Source organism: Poecilia latipinna, unplaced genomic scaffold, assembly GCF_001443285.1.
Source record: "Poecilia latipinna isolate Pla-1442-1.1 unplaced genomic scaffold, P_latipinna-1.0 Scaffold657, whole genome shotgun sequence".
NCBI classification, from domain to species: Eukaryota; Metazoa; Chordata; class Actinopteri; order Cyprinodontiformes; family Poeciliidae; genus Poecilia; species Poecilia latipinna.
The window spans coordinates 207,222-224,096 of NW_015113273.1; the positions used below are offsets into that span (position 1 = coordinate 207,222).

Genomic DNA, 16,875 nt, shown 5'->3' on the forward strand with positions numbered 1-16,875 from the left:
TGTTCACTATAACAAATATGATAAAATAAAGACAAAGCTTATGATTGTTCAGAGATCTTAACTTGGAGCCCTACCTCTCTGTAACATGAAATTCAAATATAATTTATGTATCCCAAAGAGAAATTAAACGTTGTTGTAGCTCACATTAATTCAATAAGGACTATAATATGGATGGTTAAGGCTGTTTTTCAGGAAAGATCTCCTGGAGCAGTCTGTATTACAGCACTCTGTCTCGTGAAGAGGATGATCAGGGTTGTCCATATTTGAAACTATAGGATTTCATTAGTTTAATTTAGAAAATATACAAAATAACAAACAGTTTCACAAAAACTTCTTCATGAATATAGAAGAATCTCAGCCAAAATTAGAGTAAAAAATGTCTCCCAAACAGAAGGTTAGAATGTTTTTTTTTTCTAAACAAATTCACACCTTTAGTTATTTGGAATTTTTATTTAAATCAATTTTTCACCAGAATCAAATAAATCTCCTGAAGCTTCATCAGACTTCCGCAATGTTAAATGAATACTTTAATAATCCCATAGTAGTACAAACATGTAAATAAAGCAATATATATAGTTTGTTCACACCAAAAGTGTTCTGATTGAGTGATAATAGCAGTAGCAAACAGTTTGTGGTTCTACCTTGTTCTCCAGGTTTTCTACGCGTAGTCGGCTGCCAGTGTGTCAAAGTAATTTGTGTCTGCATAGAGCAGGAACCCAGAGAACAGGCTGTCAGCCCAGCTGGGGTCCGTGAATAAACCGTTCTGATCACTGTAGAAGATCTCCATCCAGACCTCGTCTTCAGGGTTCAGGAACATGACGGTGGAACCAGACGCCACGTCGTGGTTTCCTGTGTTGGCGTCGAAGGTCTTAATGCGGTACTGACCGTTCTGCACCAGACTGATGGCCAGGTGTTTGTTGGCCAGTGTAATGTCATAGGAGAAATAATAGACGCCTGGATATGCGCAGATGAATTTCCCCGTCTGGGGATTGTAGTGTCCGCCTTCATTGAAGAGGACCTTGTTGAACTTGATGGGGGTCTTCTCTGTGGGGTAGCTGCTGGTGATTCCCACCGAGAAGGCAGATTTGGGTAGCAGGCTGCCACATTTGCATGTTCCTGCAGTTCCACGGGGTCCCCGCTCGCCCTTATTGCCTTTATCTCCTTCGCGGCCTGCAGGGCCAGGAGGCCCCGCGTCTCCGTTGTCTCCTGCAGGGCCTCGTTTTCCCACGGGGCCACGTTCACCTCGCTCTCCAATTTTCCCCGTCGGACCAACTCTGCCCTTCACCCCTAAAACAGAAACGCCAAAGTTAAATGTCAGTTTTGCAGTGTTATGGTTGTGACTTTACAACTGCAGGGTGTTCTATCGGGACACTATGAAACATATTTTGTCTGAAATTTCCTATCGTACCATTTTTTTCCCAACCCATTTGACCCAATTTCTTGCAAGATCCACCCCCAGCTCCCTGCCGGAGGGAAAAAAAAGCTGCTGGCTGACAATGACTACCTTTTGTTTTAGGTGCCAAGTTGTCAACAAAACGCACTTAACCTTAAATGTACGCATGATATATAAAAGACAAAGGGATGCTAATTGTCAACACTATGACAACTAGATGACAAAGTCAGGAAAAAGTTTGAACAAAAAAAACTACACCAAGGGAGAAGGAAGTAGGTTGGTGATGCTAGCTTGACTTTGACAACTTTAACATGTAGACGTGCTGTGGAATTTGGTTCAGTAATACCGGCGACCCATACATAATTCTGATAGGTAGAACAGGTCTTTAAATTATTTTGTTTTCTTAAAATATTGCAAGTTTAACTTTTTAAACATATGGCCTCAGAGTAGTTCAGTTTTGATAAATGAACATCATTTCAGAATTATGCACTTCTCTGTGCTACGAAATCTCGATGAAATGCTCTACAGTTGGTGGTTGCTATGTAACACGTGAGAGGTCCATGGGTTACGAAGACTTTTTCACCTATGTACTGATTCCTTATTTTGCTGTTCTTCCATTAGTTGAATCAGTTTCAGCACCACACCCACCCCTTATATTAGGTCACAGCTGGAATGCAGCCAACCTGATATTAGAACAACAGCATAGTCTGGAGGCCACATTCCTCCGAACTATCTTATACCCGATCGCCTCCATCCAGAGTAAATAGCCCAAAGCAAGGACGTAGTTTATGTTTGAGCATGCTCCGTAGGCCCAAGAGGGTTATACAGGAATCCATGTCGTCAGACAATCTAAAACATAATCTTTTTTCTTTTTACTTTTTTATTGCTGACAGATTTATTGTGTTATAGAGTTCTAAGGTGTTGATGGATTGGTATTTTATTTTGGCGAGACCAACAGGAGCTAGGCTTCACAGCTAAATTGGATCCTTAGTGGAAGGGTTACATTTGGAGAAATCTTAAAGAAAAAGAAATCTTGGCAAAATCAATAAACGCACATCCAAACAGCCCAATTTTTATGAATGAATCTATTTTAACTCGTGACATCTTACAAATTCACACCCATCTGCCTGTTTTTCACTCTCTGCACGTTGTCGCTTTAAACAGGTCAGTGCAGAAGTACAAGGATGCAGTTGTTAGGCTTGGCATTGCTGGTACATGCCTATAGGTTACACTGCGTGTTTTAGCAACTACCAATAACTCCAGCTCTCTATCAGCAAACTAAGCAGTCAGTGCAGTAATGTTTAACGGAAACTCAGCCAAGACGAAACAGCTGTGTTTGAAAAACTCCCATTCTGAGTTGAAAACCAGCAGACCAAATACTGAAGTTAACTGGCAGGTATGATCACCTCCCCATGAGGGTTTTGCAAGGTTTTCGCTCACATCTCGAGTTATTTATAAAAAAAAAAAAAAAAAAAAAAAAGACTTGGAAAAATGTGCTTTAAAAAAAATTCAAATCACTTCATGTCAGACTCTCTATGCCTAGGCTGATGATATTTACAAAATGACAGAACAAGTCTGACTTGATGGGAAGGATTACCAGGCAGGAAAAGTCTGTTGCTTTTAATAAAAAAAAAAAATGTGTTTGATGTTTTGTTTCTTTTCTTCAAAGTACATATGCCCAAAATAAAGAGTCCATATTATACCTGTATCGCCCTTTTCTCCCTTCTCCCCCTTACGGCCGTCTCTGCCGTCTCTTCCTGGAATTCCGACATTTCCATCGGCCCCTGGCGGCCCGCTGGGACCCGGTTTGCCGGGCGGGCCAGGTGACCCAGGGACGCTGCAGATCAGTCGAGGCGCTCCTTTCAGCTTGGACTCGAGCAGCTGCCCGGTGATGCAGTGACACAGATAGATCACTCCCATTAATGCCCACATCTTCAAATCTGCAGAAGCAAATTATTTAGTGAAGGGCAGTTAGTTTTCCGTGTGCAAAACAATTTCTACCCCTGAACTTTTTCTGATTTTGTCATTTTGCAACAAACCTTAAGGAGTTTTATTCGTATTTTTGGACCAACACGAAGCAGTGCTTGGTTTAAAACTGGAAGGAACGTCATACATGGATAGCAGTTTTTTTTTTTTTTTTTTTTCAATAAAAGTGTCAATACAGTCAATAGTACTATGTGAAAACACTTTGCACTGTATTTACTCGTGTTTTGGAGTGTGTCTTCTGCTATTTCTTTTTTCCCATGTAGGTTTTCCCTTTCTGAGAGAAAGAAATTTGATGAGGAGTTTGTACATTAGGCCGACCCTCAACACCAATGATTGGAACAACTTACAAAAAAACAAAGCTCAGTATGCTAACTTTAATATCAACCTTTATCAACTCAGTAAAAACCAAACACCTGGATCAATATAGCTGCTTTTAAAAACTATTGACGTAACATGAGATTATATTTAGTCAGTCTGAATATGGTTGCTCTTTTACTTTTTTTAATGATATTCTTCTATTTTCTGCGATACGAAATTCCGTCGTATGACGTTTTAAAGTTTTCTGAACAGGTCGTTGTTGAAAATAAGATTTTGTTATCAATCAAGCTACCTCGTCAAATGAAGGTTAAATGAAATAATAATAATAATAATTTCCCATTATAAACATAAACATGCTCTACATCAAACCATTGCATTCATAATTCTGGTTGTATGTTAAAGCTCCTGTTCCTGTTTTAAGGTACATTAGATAGATTAAATCACATAGTATATAGGTTACTTCTGAAGAGCATAGAGTTTTATTTAGGGGTTTCAGAGTAAAAGGGACTTAAGACAAAAAAAAAAAAACAGGCGTCAGAATTTCATTAATAAAGAAATTTGAAAACTATTCCTCCCTTTCCTTCCACTCCCCAACTGTGGACTACTTCGGGTTGGTCTGTTTGTTACATTGAAGATACATTCAAGTCTGCAGTTGTAATGTGACAACATGTGAAAAAGTGTGAGTGTGTTGGGTGTGTGTGTGTGTGTTTGTGTAGGGGGGAATACTCTTGCAAAACCAAAGAAGGTTTTGTTCTTACAGATAATTAGGTGACAAATGAAACGACAGCTCCGTTTGAACCCTCACTTGGGGTTGACGTCATGGTGACAGCAGGCGGTATGGAGAAAGCCTTTCGTCCGGCGCTGTTCTGTCTATACTGAACGCAGCATGAGGCCAGATGTGATTTTGTAATCAGGAACAGAGAATATCTGATCCACAGACTTCTCACCCAGCCGCAGGATTACGAGAGAGAGAGAGACATCAAAACAGAAATCTTTAGCTCTCTTCCAATGCAAGTCTTCTTCTGCCAGGACATTCTCCAGCTGTGACGTAACACGCAAGCGCGACTTCTGTCTCCTAAACACGAAGCAATGGCACTTCATTGGACCCCACGCAATCTAGCTTCCCCAAAGAAGAAGACGGAAGAACATCCCATAAGGAAAGGCATCCCAATGCAGGCAAATCAGCTCTCATCCTGGAAACCCTAACCCATCGTTTTCAATTCCTTACTTCTTACTCCATATGGATGTATACTGACAAATAATCCTGTCCTGTGAGAAGTCTTTAAACAGTTCGGCAGAGGGGGATTTGCGGAGATGATGGATGCACATGACCTTTTCTTGGCAGATTTGCCAACGTGGGTGTGAGAACGCGAGCAGTGCATCTGCTGTTTGTCTCTGGTCAGTGGAACATTCGGGTCAGGCCTACAGAGAAACATCGTTCCCTCTGCAGTCCTCAAACAGAGAGAGAGCTGTTTCTCCTTTCCGTTACTCATGCATTTGCTTTGTCTATCCTATAGACATCCCCAACCCGCCTGCAGGAATGTTCTGAACAGCCCCTCTTGTCATCAGTGTGCATTATATTCGATATCAGGGCTAATCAGTGGTCAGTCTCCTGGGGGTTATGTAATAGCTGCTCAGCTTTAAAAACAAAAAGATTAAATGAAGTTCCTGTATATAGCAGCAGGATAAGTTCTTTTATGTCCTCTGCAGGTGGAAGAGCATGTTTGTCTCGAGATCGATGTCAGCACTTTGGTGGTCTTTCTAATCAGCTATTCCAAATGGAAGAAAAAGTTAAGAAGTGAAAACAGAACAGAACATTGTCTCACTCGTACATCAGACATGTTTTTCATGCACTTATTATTCGCTCTAATGACAGAAAAGGGAGAACAATGGTCTGGAACATCATCTTCTCTTCTCATCCCTCCGAGTGAAACACTCTTAAATGTCCTTACCCCTCACTCTACAGTTGTGCGTCTTCACGGCTGATCAAGATTCCCCCCACTTTGGAGCGTCTCCGTCCCTTTATGTGCTCATGTTCCAGCCTTTTCCTTCGCAGTACATGTTCCTCTGGCAGGTTTGACACAGAACTCTGCCGCTCTGCTGCTGACAGCGTCTCACAGTGCATCCAACTTCCTCCCCTCCTCCTCCTCCTCCTCCTGCTCTTCCTCCAGATCCACTCCCTTCTCTCTGCTCCATAAACTTCCCAAGGCAAACAGGCTGTGATCTTGTCAAACCCAGTGACCACATGTTGCAGTCTGGATCCGTGGAGTCACGGAAGAAGGCGCGGGTATGAATCATGCGAGAATCGTAGAGCTTAGATGGGTTGATGTTGTAGAAATAAAGCAGGAAACCAGAAATGAGAACAATGGTTTGGAACGTGGTGACCTGTGTGGCTCTAATTTGCATTTATAGCGTTTACCTCAAGATGGCGCCATGACTTATTATTATCTGTCACGTCGTTACGTTTCTAAAATAATAGCCTGAGTCGTCTTCTTCTTTGTCTTCTTTTTTTTTTTGTTTTTTTGTTTTTTGGACAAAGGTGATTTTGACTAATAAATAAATATAAAACCGTACCACCCCTTTTTTGCCAAGATGATTTGGACAGAAAAAATATTTTTAGCAAAAAAAAAAATAAATAAATAAAATTTACGCCATTGTTTTAGGAAGGATGTGACGAAATATTAATTTTACATTGGCCTTTTGGATATTACTTTTAAAAAAATGAATAAACCCCCAAAACAGTAATAACTCTGAAGGACTAAATGAAATGTTTGAGACTTACAGTGAAAATAAAAATCGTTATTCAAATACTTCCATGAGAGTATCAACTATGACCAAAAACTGGGACTGAGACAGTAAAAAAGAAAAAGAAAAAATAGATAATTGACAACAATAGTCGATCTTCGTTTATTTTCCCTTTATCGTTGAAAGCGCTCCTAGCCAAACGTGTTAGCTGTGTCTCTTTCATGGAGAAATGTACTGAGAGCGCTATTGGCGCCATTTACTCGATACGCTCATATCTCACATTTAAAGTTGCAGTAAGCAGCTTTTACAAAAATATGTTCCTAGCAAATTTGTTTAAAAACGGTCACAACATGGTGAGACAAATGACCTGTTGAAACAAAAAGAAGCTCCTCCACCTTTTACCAGTGTTTTCCAGTGCCTTCTAAAGAAATATGCACCACCACAAATAGCAGAGAGACAACTTACCATTCAAGGAAAACCATTTATGTGATGTCATCGGTGGCTATGCTAACTAGCCTGAGCATCCATGGTAGGTTCTGTTGTAGTGAACCAACCAGCTGTAATGGTGTGAGCGGTACACAAATGATTGGCAGCACTAAGACCCTCCTCCTGGCTCTGATTGGTTGTTTCTGACAGCAGTGTATTTTGTGCAAATGACAGAGAAGCTAGATGAGCTCGATTTTTTTTCACCAATTATCTCTTATACTGATCATTTTAACTAATATGTAAAAAAAAAAAAAAGAAAATCTTAAAAGTTACATAATGTGCCTTGTATTACTGCACAGGTTTGACTGTTTTTTCTGTGCCTTTTTTTGAACCATGAGCTGGTCTTTTCAGATTTCTGTTCATGCTCAGCCTAATACTGCTGGAGGTCTCTTCCTGTTAAAAGCGAGTACTTCCTTTCCACTGTCTCCACATGCTTGATCAGGATGAGAGATGACAGCAAAATTAACCACTGAAGGTGTTCCAGATCACTTTTTTTTTTTTTTTGCTAATTAACACTATGATTCATTGGTGTATTGTATTGCAATTTGATCTGAATATGAAACTGAATCTGACTGACTATGAACTAAGTTAAATCTGAGACAAATGCAGAGTCTTTAAAAGAGGAGGATGGCATGGAGGTCATTATGTAGCGACAAATATTTAGGAACAACACTGTTTTGTGAGAATTTGCTAAATTTTGTAGATTACATCACCGAGCTTGCATGTTACTTGAGGTTTAGAAAATATGGAAAACCAAGCCAAGGACAAACTGATCTTGTGCTAGACAACGTTTTGGCTGAAAACTATTGCTGGTGAACATAATCTTGTCTGAGAAACGGTGAACAAACTAAACAGAGCCCTCATTTGAGTGTGAGATCTAACTTGAAGACCAACGAAGAGCTCAGGGATCTAAAAAAAAAAAAAGACCAAAAAAGTTATTTGGAGCATTTGTTTTAATGAAGAAGGTGGATTATTCAGACGAGACACAGCAGAACTTGGCTTGCAGAACACGAGCCAGGTGATCTGTGAGTGGTCTTACACTTCAAAACTTGACATGTACAGGGGGTTTTGCAATAAAACAAAATATGTTTTAAATTAGATTTTATGAGTGTCAGAGATCCAACACAATCCCAAAAACCATTTTTTTTTCTGAGGGTTGGAAGTAGACCTGTGGTGCTATACTAGATGATTGCACAAAATAATATGTCATTTGACTGAGGGTGGAGAGGATAGTTAAGGCCTCACTGATAAGAACAGAAAATGTGCTTCTAAAATGGCACTAATTATTCACTTTACTTACTGATAAGTAAGTAAAGTGCAACATAGCTTATTTGCTTTTGTGCAAAATATTTTAAATTACACAAGAAATTGCACTTTTAGATACTTTTTCTCAATGTCAGCATATGAAGAAAACAAAAAAAGTTGATCTATAGGTTTTATATAAAAATGTTTAAAACAGAAAATAGACTAGAGCATAACATCAAATATTTAAACTCTACAAGACATGATACTCTCTAGTAGACCTGAAGGCTCTTTGTAAATATGAACCAATAAAAATGCAGCCAACAGGAAGTCAGCGCAGTCAGCACTTTAACATGCTCACTCTTTCCCACTATTGCTAAAAGATGAGCAGTGGATGTTGCTGCTGTGTACAATAAAGGCGCAACTGATCTAAACGTAGTTATGACTTGTTTTTTAAATCTGGAAGGCAGGAATCTGTTTTTGTTAAAAGTGTCAACTGTACTGTCTGATTTTAGCTAAAAGGGCGACTTGGCTCGCCACTGTGGGCGCCATTCCATCTGGGGGTGGCACAAGAACTCAAAGACAAAAAGAAATGATTTGTCAGGTGAACCCCAGACACATTTTTTATTAGTATCTGGTAAACAATTTTTGATCCGATGCTGGCCTAAAAGTCTGTTTTTGTTTTTGAATCAGATCAAATTTGATAACTTTTGTTCACCATCTAATATACAAAGCTAAACTCTAAAGTATGCTATTTGTGAAAAGGTGTATGAAAACTGCAATATGCTGTCAAGTAGAAACAGTCTCAAATATTCTGCACTGATTACTGCTCATTAAATTTTATGGATTTATTAGCCTTTGCTTTGCTTCTGAAGACAAAGAAAATCGTTCATTAAAAAAAAGAAAAATCTCTAATCCTTTTTATGAGCCAATTTTCATGAAGGGTCTCAAGAGAAATGCGTCTTTGACGGGGAAAAACACACTGGGTCAGATTGTGTCCAAACAGAATGGGTCTTTATTCAGGAAGTGAAAGAAAAGAAGATTGTAATCAACACCCCATTTAAATACAAAACCAACAAAAATAAAAATAACCATGATATTCATCTTGCATATCAAAGAACCATTCAGTAATAATCGCAATCCAAACACCTTATAGACCGCTTTGTGAATCTATACACAAACTTTGATTTAGAAATTAGTCACTTTACCAATAAAATTACAAATATTTAGCTTTAAAAATAATCAAAAACTCAAAAATATCTCAGCAGTTAGCATCTCAAATATATTATGTGTCCACATAAAAATACAAATAAACCTCCACAAAAACAATGACATTTAAATATGACGAATTATTCCAAAGAAAAAATAAAGAAAAAAAGTCTGCTACTGTTAAACGAAAAATAAAAACGCAGGACAACACAAGATGAAAGGAAATAGAAATACGCATGAAAAAGTCTCTCCTTTTGTTAGCAAAACACTATTCAAAATAACTACAATCATTTACATCAGTACAAAGATATCTGGATTTAAAAATACTCGCAATGAAAAAACGGGGTTCGTTTTTCTGACGGTAAAAAATGACACTGTGGATCAGAAATCTGCAAAATATGCAATGAAAAAAATAAATCTGCATTTTAAAAAGGTCTACACTGTAGTTCTTACTTTTATACAAACATTAGAAACAGTATTGCACATCACAACACAGAGTCGAGGTTAGTCGGCCTTTCAAAATGTGTTATATTCAAGTTTCAGAGCATCTACGAGGACAGGCAACCGGGGCCTCGATGCAACGGGGGGAGGAAGGAAGTGGGGGTTCGGAGGGGGGCGAGAATGTCAAGTGTCTTCCCAGATTTAAAGAAAACCTTCATGTTTCCTTCCTTCAAACAACATGTGCCTCGCGTATCAAAATAAGAATCACCTGTGTATCAAAAACGTCTGATGGCGTTGCTAATGAAATGATTCCTCTGAACCTTTGGGGTATAATTCATTGGTTGGGGACAGTGGGGGTGGGGATTGGGGAAAATAAATTGTCATATTAGTCCTATTTAAATAGAAAAATACAATCAAAATCAAAAAATCTTTTTTCTCGTCTACAAAAATAGTGAAATAAATACGCTTTTACAAAAACAAAAGAACAAAACGAGGACACGTACAGAACAAACAAACAGTGTTTCAACATAGAAAATAAAAAAAGGAAAAAGAACCGCACGAAAACAGTTACGAGTCAAGTGTTACAGGTGACGATATTCACACATCATCGGGGTAACTAAAGGGAGGGAGACGGGTCGAGGTCGTTTCCATCGCTTCTCACTTTTTTTTTTTGTCCTTTTCGGACTCCTGCTCCTCTCAACAACCAAATTACACTCAAATATATCAGGAAAAAAAATCTGGGATTCTGGCTCTAATCACAGAGAACATAGATAACTTAAGACCACTGCATCACGCTACACCTTAAATAAGTAATCGTGGGGGGGAAAAAAAAAAAAATAAAAAAATCATCTTTACAGTTATAATAAATAGGTGGAGTCCACGTTTGCACTGAAATCATTAGGTGGGGGGAGTGAATAGCAAAGCAGTGCATAATAATAATAATATACCATCAAAAAACATCTCAAAGAGCCAGTGAAAGGTAAGTAGTCGTCGACACAAACAGTTTAAATTATACGAACCATCTATAATAAGAATATATAAGCTTTGAGTTTCCGTCCCGTTAAGGTTTCGTAACAGCACACACTTGACTAACACTGACCACACTTTGGAGGGCGGGGACGGGTTTGGGTTGGGACAGGGTGGACACCGAAATCACGACAACACAGGAGCGACACACGTGTACGGTAACTGAGTGGGCGGCCGGGGCGGGGCGGCCGTCCAAACAGAAAAGATTGTCCCTAAACGGTTTAAGTCGAAACGTCTTTCGAAGGGTCGAGGCGGAAACCGACAGAAACGAGTAGAAACCAACGATTAGTTTTTTTTATTTTTTTTTCTAAAGTCATCGTCCTCGCTGTAAGAGCGCAAGGCGGGAGATGATTCGTCGTCAGGTTTCCGTAAAACTGCGGCACTCGGTCGCATGGCGTGGAGCTGTGACTGTTACATAACAAAATATACGGAGCTTTGCAAACATATTCACACCCCTATATATACTTAGATTTAAAAAAAAAAAATAATTCATGTTACAACCACACACTTCCACGTATCCGTTTGGGATTTTATGTGACAGACCAACACAAAGCAGAACATAACTGCAGAGTAGAAGGACAACGCTCCACGGCTTGCAATTTTGGGAAAAGGTCACCTGAAATCAGTGGACTAAAGATGACTCCAAACATTGAGCCAGAAACATTGGCGTTCACATGTGCTCTCCATCTCAACAGAATGGCCTTCTTCTTTATTTCTCTAAAGAAATGTCAGACTGCACGTGTAATTTTCCTCCGTTTCAGAAACCTGCAATACTTCCCATTGGCCTATAACACATCGATGGTGGTTGTAGTGAGAAAAATGTCCGAGGGGTATGAGTACTTTTGCAAAACGCCGCATGCGGGCCGATGTAGGATGCTTAATAATGTCACTCTTGTGTTTGCATCTGTTTCTGCCATAGAGCTGCAGTCTCAGATCACTTGGGGACCGTTCAGAGGTCCGACCGAAGGAAAAGCGAAGGCATGTAGTTGAATTTATCTCTACGTAATCTGTTGATAACTAAACTAGAGCTATCACACTAAGAACAATCACACAGCACATGGACAACACAAACCACTGAACACCACTCTGCTTTTGAGATTTTTTTTTGTCTATACAAGGCGCCACGTCACCAAAGGATGGCGTCTACTAAGTCTACATTAGAACCGATATCACTTGTTTTTGTATTGATAGTATGTAAACAGATCAAACAACAGAGAAACATCGATGCATGCAAGTTTATGTACGTTTTTTTTCTTCTTCTTACCTAACTTCTTTTTATTTTTTCCTTGTCATTTAGGAATCTGCAGTTGATGATCATGCTACCCAGTACAGAATTTCAGTTTTGAAGCCTTTTTAAAATAGGATTTCAGTGATCAGCTGTTTTGGTTTATTATATCTTTCTCACATCTATCCTGCATGCTACTTCTGCAGCTACANAACTATTGCTGGTGAACATAATCTTGTCTGAGAAACGGTGAACAAACTAAACAGAGCCCTCATTTGAGTGTGAGATCTAACTTGAAGACCAACGAAGAGCTCAGGGATCTAAAAAAAAAAAAAGACCAAAAAAGTTATTTGGAGCATTTGTTTTAATGAAGAAGGTGGATTATTCAGACGAGACACAGCAGAACTTGGCTTGCAGAACACGAGCCAGGTGATCTGTGAGTGGTCTTACACTTCAAAACTTGACATGTACAGGGGGTTTTGCAATAAAACAAAATATGTTTTAAATTAGATTTTATGAGTGTCAGAGATCCAACACAATCCCAAAAACCATTTTTTTTTCTGAGGGTTGGAAGTAGACCTGTGGTGCTATACTAGATGATTGCACAAAATAATATGTCATTTGACTGAGGGTGGAGAGGATAGTTAAGGCCTCACTGATAAGAACAGAAAATGTGCTTCTAAAATGGCACTAATTATTCACTTTACTTACTGATAAGTAAGTAAAGTGCAACATAGCTTATTTGCTTTTGTGCAAAATATTTTAAATTACACAAGAAATTGCACTTTTAGATACTTTTTCTCAATGTCAGCATATGAAGAAAACAAAAAAAGTTGATCTATAGGTTTTATATAAAAATGTTTAAAACAGAAAATAGACTAGAGCATAACATCAAATATTTAAACTCTACAAGACATGATACTCTCTAGTAGACCTGAAGGCTCTTTGTAAATATGAACCAATAAAAATGCAGCCAACAGGAAGTCAGCGCAGTCAGCACTTTAACATGCTCACTCTTTCCCACTATTGCTAAAAGATGAGCAGTGGATGTTGCTGCTGTGTACAATAAAGGCGCAACTGATCTAAACGTAGTTATGACTTGTTTTTTAAATCTGGAAGGCAGGAATCTGTTTTTGTTAAAAGTGTCAACTGTACTGTCTGATTTTAGCTAAAAGGGCGACTTGGCTCGCCACTGTGGGCGCCATTCCATCTGGGGGTGGCACAAGAACTCAAAGACAAAAAGAAATGATTTGTCAGGTGAACCCCAGACACATTTTTTATTAGTATCTGGTAAACAATTTTTGATCCGATGCTGGCCTAAAAGTCTGTTTTTGTTTTTGAATCAGATCAAATTTGATAACTTTTGTTCACCATCTAATATACAAAGCTAAACTCTAAAGTATGCTATTTGTGAAAAGGTGTATGAAAACTGCAATATGCTGTCAAGTAGAAACAGTCTCAAATATTCTGCACTGATTACTGCTCATTAAATTTTATGGATTTATTAGCCTTTGCTTTGCTTCTGAAGACAAAGAAAATCGTTCATTAAAAAAAAGAAAAATCTCTAATCCTTTTTATGAGCCAATTTTCATGAAGGGTCTCAAGAGAAATGCGTCTTTGACGGGGAAAAACACACTGGGTCAGATTGTGTCCAAACAGAATGGGTCTTTATTCAGGAAGTGAAAGAAAAGAAGATTGTAATCAACACCCCATTTAAATACAAAACCAACAAAAATAAAAATAACCATGATATTCATCTTGCATATCAAAGAACCATTCAGTAATAATCGCAATCCAAACACCTTATAGACCGCTTTGTGAATCTATACACAAACTTTGATTTAGAAATTAGTCACTTTACCAATAAAATTACAAATATTTAGCTTTAAAAATAATCAAAAACTCAAAAATATCTCAGCAGTTAGCATCTCAAATATATTATGTGTCCACATAAAAATACAAATAAACCTCCACAAAAACAATGACATTTAAATATGACGAATTATTCCAAAGAAAAAATAAAGAAAAAAAGTCTGCTACTGTTAAACGAAAAATAAAAACGCAGGACAACACAAGATGAAAGGAAATAGAAATACGCATGAAAAAGTCTCTCCTTTTGTTAGCAAAACACTATTCAAAATAACTACAATCATTTACATCAGTACAAAGATATCTGGATTTAAAAATACTCGCAATGAAAAAACGGGGTTCGTTTTTCTGACGGTAAAAAATGACACTGTGGATCAGAAATCTGCAAAATATGCAATGAAAAAAATAAATCTGCATTTTAAAAAGGTCTACACTGTAGTTCTTACTTTTATACAAACATTAGAAACAGTATTGCACATCACAACACAGAGTCGAGGTTAGTCGGCCTTTCAAAATGTGTTATATTCAAGTTTCAGAGCATCTACGAGGACAGGCAACCGGGGCCTCGATGCAACGGGGGGAGGAAGGAAGTGGGGGTTCGGAGGGGGGCGAGAATGTCAAGTGTCTTCCCAGATTTAAAGAAAACCTTCATGTTTCCTTCCTTCAAACAACATGTGCCTCGCGTATCAAAATAAGAATCACCTGTGTATCAAAAACGTCTGATGGCGTTGCTAATGAAATGATTCCTCTGAACCTTTGGGGTATAATTCATTGGTTGGGGACAGTGGGGGTGGGGATTGGGGAAAATAAATTGTCATATTAGTCCTATTTAAATAGAAAAATACAATCAAAATCAAAAAATCTTTTTTCTCGTCTACAAAAATAGTGAAATAAATACGCTTTTACAAAAACAAAAGAACAAAACGAGGACACGTACAGAACAAACAAACAGTGTTTCAACATAGAAAATAAAAAAAGGAAAAAGAACCGCACGAAAACAGTTACGAGTCAAGTGTTACAGGTGACGATATTCACACATCATCGGGGTAACTAAAGGGAGGGAGACGGGTCGAGGTCGTTTCCATCGCTTCTCACTTTTTTTTTTTGTCCTTTTCGGACTCCTGCTCCTCTCAACAACCAAATTACACTCAAATATATCAGGAAAAAAAATCTGGGATTCTGGCTCTAATCACAGAGAACATAGATAACTTAAGACCACTGCATCACGCTACACCTTAAATAAGTAATCGTGGGGGGGAAAAAAAAAAAAATAAAAAAATCATCTTTACAGTTATAATAAATAGGTGGAGTCCACGTTTGCACTGAAATCATTAGGTGGGGGGAGTGAATAGCAAAGCAGTGCATAATAATAATAATATACCATCAAAAAACATCTCAAAGAGCCAGTGAAAGGTAAGTAGTCGTCGACACAAACAGTTTAAATTATACGAACCATCTATAATAAGAATATATAAGCTTTGAGTTTCCGTCCCGTTAAGGTTTCGTAACAGCACACACTTGACTAACACTGACCACACTTTGGAGGGCGGGGACGGGTTTGGGTTGGGACAGGGTGGACACCGAAATCACGACAACACAGGAGCGACACACGTGTACGGTAACTGAGTGGGCGGCCGGGGCGGGGCGGCCGTCCAAACAGAAAAGATTGTCCCTAAACGGTTTAAGTCGAAACGTCTTTCGAAGGGTCGAGGCGGAAACCGACAGAAACGAGTAGAAACCAACGATTAGTTTTTTTTATTTTTTTTTCTAAAGTCATCGTCCTCGCTGTAAGAGCGCAAGGCGGGAGATGATTCGTCGTCAGGTTTCCGTAAAACTGCGGCACTCGGTCGCATGGCGTGGAGCTGTGACTGTTACATAACAAAATATACGGAGCTTTGCAAACATATTCACACCCCTATATATACTTAGATTTAAAAAAAAAAAAATAATTCATGTTACAACCACACACTTCCACGTATCCGTTTGGGATTTTATGTGACAGACCAACACAAAGCAGAACATAACTGCAGAGTAGAAGGACAACGCTCCACGGCTTGCAATTTTGGGAAAAGGTCACCTGAAATCAGTGGACTAAAGATGACTCCAAACATTGAGCCAGAAACATTGGCGTTCACATGTGCTCTCCATCTCAACAGAATGGCCTTCTTCTTTATTTCTCTAAAGAAATGTCAGACTGCACGTGTAATTTTCCTCCGTTTCAGAAACCTGCAATACTTCCCATTGGCCTATAACACATCGATGGTGGTTGTAGTGAGAAAAATGTCCGAGGGGTATGAGTACTTTTGCAAAACGCCGCATGCGGGCCGATGTAGGATGCTTAATAATGTCACTCTTGTGTTTGCATCTGTTTCTGCCATAGAGCTGCAGTCTCAGATCACTTGGGGACCGTTCAGAGGTCCGACCGAAGGAAAAGCGAAGGCATGTAGTTGAATTTATCTCTACGTAATCTGTTGATAACTAAACTAGAGCTATCACACTAAGAACAATCACACAGCACATGGACAACACAAACCACTGAACACCACTCTGCTTTTGAGATTTTTTTTTGTCTATACAAGGCGCCACGTCACCAAAGGATGGCGTCTACTAAGTCTACATTAGAACCGATATCACTTGTTTTTGTATTGATAGTATGTAAACAGATCAAACAACAGAGAAACATCGATGCATGCAAGTTTATGTACGTTTTTTTTCTTCTTCTTACCTAACTTCTTTTTATTTTTTCCTTGTCATTTAGGAATCTGCAGTTGATGATCATGCTACCCAGTACAGAATTTCAGTTTTGAAGCCTTTTTAAAATAGGATTTCAGTGATCAGCTGTTTTGGTTTATTATATCTTTCTCACATCTATCCTGCATGCTACTTCTGCAGCTACAAGCCTATTGTGGTTTGCATGCACTCTTAACTCTTTCTG

General features: G+C 38.7%; 1 protein-coding gene across 4 annotated transcripts; it reads right to left on the reverse strand.

Annotated features, from left to right (window-relative positions):
• Positions 1 to 433: 433 nt before the first annotated feature.
• c1qtnf7 (C1q and TNF related 7) lies at positions 434 to 7,012 on the reverse strand. Of its 4 annotated transcripts, none has more exons than XM_015043951.1 (4): positions 6,908 to 6,998; positions 4,456 to 4,636; positions 3,097 to 3,333; positions 434 to 1,287 (listed from the first exon to the last, which is right to left on the reverse strand). In XM_015043951.1, exons 3-4 carry the CDS (start codon positions 3,323 to 3,325, stop codon positions 659 to 661), a joined length of 858 nt encoding a protein of 285 aa, XP_014899437.1. In that variant the 5' UTR covers positions 3,326 to 3,333; positions 4,456 to 4,636; positions 6,908 to 6,998; the 3' UTR covers positions 434 to 658. The 4 variants fall into 4 exon arrangements, with proteins under 4 accessions (XP_014899437.1, XP_014899436.1, XP_014899435.1 ...); XM_015043950.1 differs by lacking the exon at positions 6,908 to 6,998 and adding an exon at positions 5,650 to 5,956; XM_015043949.1 differs by lacking the exon at positions 4,456 to 4,636 and having other exon boundaries at positions 6,908 to 7,012.
• Between the last annotated feature and the right edge of the window lie 9,863 nt (positions 7,013 to 16,875).

Coding starts and splice junctions, on each gene's coding strand:
- c1qtnf7 (XM_015043949.1), bottom strand. CDS start 6,938: ATGACATCACATAAATGGTTTTCCTTGAATG. Junction 3,334..6,907: donor TAAATGGTTTTCCTTGAATG/GTAAGTTGTCTC, acceptor TTGCTTCTGCAG/ATTTGAAGATGTGGGCATTA. Junction 1,288..3,096: donor GGGAGAAAAGGGCGATACAG/GTATAATATGGA, acceptor TTTCTGTTTTAG/GGGTGAAGGGCAGAGTTGGT.